This window comes from Solanum tuberosum, unplaced genomic scaffold, assembly GCF_000226075.1.
Source record: "Solanum tuberosum cultivar DM 1-3 516 R44 unplaced genomic scaffold, SolTub_3.0 scf00005, whole genome shotgun sequence".
Taxonomy (NCBI): domain Eukaryota; kingdom Viridiplantae; phylum Streptophyta; class Magnoliopsida; order Solanales; family Solanaceae; genus Solanum; species Solanum tuberosum.
This window is the reverse complement of record NW_006238931.1, coordinates 1,882,325-1,888,893: the sequence shown is the minus strand read 5'-3', so window position 1 is coordinate 1,888,893 and position 6,569 is coordinate 1,882,325. Positions and strand designations below refer to the sequence as shown.

The following is a 6,569-nucleotide window of genomic DNA, read 5'->3' as shown; positions in this document are numbered from 1 at the left end:
GGAGGGGGAGGGGGGGGGGGGGGGGGGGGGTACCAATTATGCCCCAGATGTTATTTATGTGAAGAACAGGCAGAGACAACCATATCCTTTTATATTGTAAATGGACAGATCATTATATGGAAAATCTTCATCAACCTGAGGGGAATAGGTGGGTAATGCCAGGAAGCACAAGGGATGTACGTAACAGTTGGAGCAGAGATGACAGCTTAACCAATCGGAAGGAAAGATGGAGGATTGTCCAAGCATGTATTTGGTCGACTGTCTGGAAAGAGAGAAATTATTGAAGTTTTGTGGACAAGCAATGATACCTTCAGAAATTAAAGATGAACTGCTTAGTCCTTTATTGTTTTTGGTGTAAACAAGAATATTTAGTGGAGGCTGAAGATATTTTTGATGTTTTAGACAACATGTATGAAGCAATACAGATAGGAAGGTTTTCTTTAACTTGTTTTCTTTCCTTCCTTTTTGGGGGGTTTATATATAAAACGATACCATTATCCAGAAAAAGAAAGTGATAATCTCCATGAGAGCAACCATAAGAAATTGAGAGGGAGGAGCAGCACCAGATCAACAAAAGAAGACCAATGAGGACATCTCAAGAGAACAACCAAGAGCACCACGTCCATTTCCACAAAGATTTGAGAGGAAAGAAGATGGGAGCAGATTGAAGAAGTTCATTGAATTAAAGCAACTGCACATCAATGTTCCACTTGTTGATACTTTGGAGCAAATGTTGGTGTATGCAATATTTTGTTAGACAATTTGATCAAGAAGAGGAAATCAGATTATATAGATTTGATAGGAAATCTGTAATTATAGCCAGCATACCCTTAATGCTGAAGAATTCAACCTTACAGTTTCAAAAAAAAAAAAAATTGATCAAGAAGAGGAGGTTATATGAGTATGGAGCAATTAAACTATCCGAAGAATGCAGTTCCACCATTCAGTATAAATTGCTTCCAAAATTGAAAGATCCCGATGGTCTTACTATATCATGCTCTGTAGGAGGAAAGGTTTCCGGACATGGATTGTGTGATCTTGCTGCTAGTATAACTCTAATGCCACTTCCCATATTCTGAAGGTTAGGTTGGGCAATGTTAGACCAACCCCGTGTTGTTTTGCAATTGGCAGACATGACCACAACCAAACAGATGGAGTAATAAATGATGTGTTAGTCCATGTGGGCAAATTGGCTTATCATGCTAACTTCATTGCGTTAGATTATAAGGAAGAAATTGTTTCTTTTATAATAGAAAAATCTGTCTAGGGCCAACTATTGGATTCACCCCCAACCTTTGGAACTCGGGGATAATAACCCCTGTCCTCCACACACTCTTCTCCACTTAAACATTAGACAAACTTGGTTCGATTGTTGTAGGGCTCGAACTTGTGACCTGACCTAAATCACAAGTCACCCTAGGGAATTATAAGAAAGATATTGTTTTAGCTCGAACATATTTTTTCAATGTGCTATTTAATGGGTAACAATGGTAAGCTACATGTTTTATCTGATTTGGACTTGCACGGAGTATCTCATCTCCAGCTTGCAGAAATCCAATTTGTTTTTATTTCCATTTCTTTCCTTTTTTATTTCTTCGTATTTTACAACTTGCATGCTCGGATCTCCTTTAGTGTCCACCGTGTGGCAACCTATGATAAATTGAATTGTACTTTGTAGCTTTTTAGTAGTTTTCGTTTTACGCTGACCTAGTTAGTTTACAAAAAATATCTTTCGGATGTACTTCAATTCACGGAACTGGCAGTACTTTACTAGACTACTAGTATGACAACAGCGCCCCAGTGTGGAAATGGCTCCAAGGAACGTGGTGTTCATCTTGGCTGGTGAGAAGAAACTGACTCACCTTGCTATTCCTTTTTCTTCATCTCTTTAACCTACTGGCTGTGTTGGAACCATTGAGTTGGTTCCTGAAATTTTGCTAGCATCTCTTGGTCTCCTAGAACTAGAAGCTTGGTTTTTTTTTTTTATAGTTTTTTGTGTTCGGAATTCAAAAACTGTTTAGAAGTACTGCTTTGATGGACAATTCTTTAGTATATTTTGATAAAATGTTTCCTTTGTTGTGGTAAAGCTATTTTGGTTGTTGTTTATCTGAGTGAGCGTACTTAGACTAAGGTTCCGTTTGTTTGCACTTAATGCGGGTCTGAATCTTCAAATGTTAGCCCATTAAGTGCATTTTGTTCTATTTACAACTACTTAATTGTTTTTAATAGGTTTGAATCATTTAAATCTGTAGGGAGTCGTAATATCTTGAAGACTGTTATTCACTTAAAGATTTCAGAATATGTGATATTTTTGTCCTCCCCTTACAACCACACAATTATCACCACTGACCAACAGCGCCTAATCACCACCACACATCCGCCAGCTGCAATTATTAACCACCTCTACTACCAACCGCAAGCGTTCAACTGCCACCTACAACCACCATTTCTGCTAGCCACTCTAATGCCAACCCAACTGCTAACCACCAACACAAACCACCTCCATCAGTAGCTGCCACCATCACTAGCCATTACGCACCACTATCTAACCACTTCCACCACCAATCACTTACACTACCAGCTACCACCACCAACCACTTACACTACCAGCTACCACTACCAACCACCTCCGCTATCAACTACTACCACCACCAGTTTCCTGCACAGCCAACCACTATTGTCTGTAATGAGCTACCACTATAAGACCACTACAACGGAGCACCTCCATCACTATTAGCTGCAGTAGCCTCTAGCTTTTAATTAGTATTTTTTTTCGAAATTCTATGTCTATATAGTTTTTAAAAAGATAAAATACATATTCGGATGCTGAGAAAACAAATATTTTTATATATTTGGTGTTTAAATCTAGGTATAATATCTTAACAATTAGATATGTATTCAAATTCAATCATCTTAATCACAATAAAAACAAACAGCGCTGTAGTAGTTTGCATTCTAAGCAGTCTTGACAATTTTATTGTGCAAACCATTTACTTTTGTTTTCATTAATCAAACTTATTATGCCTAACCATATCTTCTGTCATTTATTTTGCTGGTGTTCTTTTGCTAAACAGGAGTCGTGTGTTTACCCTGATAAATGATCTACCAACTGTCTTTGAAGCGGTGACTGGGAGGAAGCCTTTAAAGGACAAACCTAGTGTTGATAGTGGAAAGAAATCAAAGAACAATGCAAAGGTACTTGATTAAATCATTGATATTTGTGGGTCACCCTTTTTGTATAAAACTTTGTTTACGTGCTTACTTGCAGAGAGAAAAACCAATGAAAGCAAATCAAAGGCTACACGAGGAGAGTGATGAAGAGGATGAAGGGAATGAAGATGAGCATGAAGAAACTCTATGTGGAAGTTGTGGAACAAATGGCAATGAGGACGAGTTCTGGATTGGATGTGATATATGTGAAAAGTGGTTTCATGGCAAGTGTGTGAAAATAACTCCTGCAAAGGCTCAAAGTATCAAGGAATACAGATGTCCTTCATGCAGCAATAAAAGGGCAAAACATATGGGTTGAGTTATAGCTTTAGGAAGAGTTGAGTTCATGTTTAGCATAAACTGAAGATTTCTTAAATCTGCAGATGAACCCCCTGACCTGCACAACTCCCATTCTGCAGCCCCTTACTCTGTCTTTAACTTATACTTTTGTTTCTTTTCTCAAAAGTTATTTCTGTTTGTTGTTAGTTTACAGATGTAGCTTTATATCAGGAGGGATAAAATCAAGTTCCTTGTAACTGTTGGCATGTTCAGTTCCTTTTCGTATAACTCCTCAATTGAAAACTGCTGCTTTCTTTCTTCTTTTCATTTTTTTTTTGGATTCGTTTTGATTAGATCTTCAGCTAGTACATTCGTATGATCGTATTATTTGATCTAAATTTGTTCTGATGAGCTAAGAGTACAGGTTAAAACTGTTTTCCCTGATATAGCACTCTGGATTAGTATTGCTTTTTGAAAGCTTGTCCTGAATTTCTGCGTTAAATAGCCTGTGATAAAGAAAACTGCGGTGGTTGTTGCTATGAGGGAGCATCAAACACTTTGCTATGGCTTGTCTTTAGTACCTTTGAATTAGGAGTGACAAATGAGCAGGTCAAGTTGAATATTTGTTGAGCAAAAACGGATAAAATACCCGATTAGATTAATATTTTAAATGGATAAAAAAGAGTTATTCAATGGATAATATGGGTATCCATATAATTCAATGGACAAATATGAGACCGAATGAAAAGTTTAGACTTTAAATTATATAAAGCATATCAATGGAGACCAAACAAGAAACTGAATGAAAAGTTTTACTATGGGTGAGGCACAACCAACAAAAGGTGTGTGAGGCACACCTATGCTTTACAAGTGCCACAGTAGGTCTCACAAATAATTTTTCTTTCCAATTTTCTTTTTTCCTTTTTCACCGTTTCGAATTTATTAGTACTACTGTCTTCTATATTTTTGAGAAAAAGTGCTAAGTTCCTTTCTTAGAATCAACGTGCTACTAATATAATTTTAAAATGATAAAAGTTGAGATTCACCTTTATTTTTCATGATAATTTAAACATTACAAAAATTTAATGTTATAAAAAATGATATAGCAGAAATGATATCATGATTATGATAACGGAGAATGTTATTGAGGTAAAAGGTTACAAAATAATGGTGATTTTATTTTAAATAATTAAATTAATAAATATCCTAGTTATAAAGTAATACTTACCTACACCATCTTAATTATTTAAATATCTATATATTTATTATATTTTATCAAAGACTAAAGTATAATAAGTTTTGAGTTTTAATTAGGAATTTGAACATAAAAGACTTTTACTTTTTTTTTATTTTGTTCAGAGTTAAACTTCAGAAAACACATTTGGTGATAAAATGTTTAAAAAATTCTGAAATTCAATTTAAAGTTCAATGCCATAATTTGAAAAATACCAAAAAGTTGATTTCACCCTTTTCACTTCAATTTATTCACAAAAATTCAAAGACAACTTCAATTTTGTTATAAATATATTTATTTTAGATTTCCACTACACACATATAATAAACACCCGCTAGTTTTTTTTATTACTTCCCTTCATTATGAAGATAATATTCACTATTTATCACGGTTATTTTCATGACCTTTCACCTCCATAAGCTTCTTTATTATTCCAATCATAATGTCATTTGTGCTATATCCTTTTTTTTAATAGCATTAAAGTTTTTAATGTTTGAATTACTATCACTAAAAAAAAAATCAATTTAAACTTTTATGATTTTTAATTCAAGCGTTTGGCCATGAAAATAATTTTAAAAATCCCTTTTTTAAAATTTTCAAAGTTGAAGTTGGCATAGTTTTTGCAATTAATATTTAAGAATTTTTAAATTTATTTTTTAAAAAATAAAAAATACTATTTGAACATGAAATATAATTTAAATGAAGTTATTTTATGAAAATAATAAGTTTAGCATGTTCTTGGAAACAAAATAAATTTAAAAGTAAAAACAAGATTTTGGATTTTTTTTAAATTTCAAAAACAATTTTAGGTTTTATTTGAAATTTTTATAGTCAAACGCTCTTTTTGAAATGAAATATTTTTTTTGAAAAAAAAAAGTGAAATTTTCTCATGGCACCTTTTCTAAAAAATGTGAAATAGAATTTGTGCTAATCTATATCTATATCTATTCTATACTACCTTAAAAACATGAACTCCCTAACTTGAATGTTAAATTACTATAATATTCCTACTTAAGAAACCCACCTATATCTATTTAAATAACAAATGTTCTCTTGAAAGGTTGTAACTTTTCTGATGAGTTGTGACTTTTTCGAAGGGTTGTAACTTTTCTGATGAGTTGTGACTTTTCTAAAGGGTTGCGACTTTTCTAATGAGTAGTGACTTTTTCAAAAGGTTGTGACTTTCCTGATAAGTTGTGACTTTTACAAAGGATTGTGACTTTACTGATGATTTGTGACTTTTTCAATAAGTTGTGACTTTTCCAAAGGATTGTTGCTTTTCCGAAGGATCGTGACTTTTCAAATAAGGCACAATAAGCACTTGTTCATACTATCCTTTATTTGCTATAAATAGAGGGATTTCCTCTCAATTTTCAACCACAAAAAATTTCTAATCTTCTACTTTTCTTCTTACACTTTAAAAAACTCGTCTGATTCATTATTGTTGAGTGAGTATGAAGGTCAGTGGAGTTTGAGGTACCACTATTCTTATGAAGTAAATTATTCTATATTCCAGAACCTCGAGTACATGAAAAAAATATTTTTTTGGTGATATAATCATGATTTTTTTTTGCTTAATATATACAGTAGTATGTAATGTTCCAATATACGAAGCTACCATGAAGTAGTCTAAATTCATTTGTTTTTGTTAACAATTTCTCATGTGATGCATATATATGCTTCTGAATATCTTTTAAAATAAATATTGAACTTCACATGGGTCAGAGAATTGTCACGGATTGTTTTGTTGATACTCAAGACATACGAACGACTTTGTTTACAATGCTATTTATGTGATTGAGATTGTCAGGAAGTTTGCTTCAAAATAGTTACTACTATATAAACA

At 33.3% G+C, this 6,569-nt stretch overlaps 1 protein-coding gene across 1 annotated transcript in view; it reads left to right on the top strand.

Annotated features, from left to right (window-relative positions):
- Nucleotides 1-3,816, top strand: part of LOC102599199 (PHD finger protein ALFIN-LIKE 2) — a 19,454-nt gene extending 15,638 nt beyond the window's left edge. Inside the window, exons 3-4 of the mRNA XM_006338776.2 lie at nucleotides 3,075-3,195; nucleotides 3,269-3,816. Coding sequence (XP_006338838.1) covers nucleotides 3,075-3,195; nucleotides 3,269-3,529 — 382 coding nt within the window. The 3' untranslated portion in view covers nucleotides 3,530-3,816. The remainder of the gene's footprint in view (nucleotides 1-3,074; nucleotides 3,196-3,268) is intronic.
- Nucleotides 3,817-6,569: the final 2,753 nt, after the last annotated feature.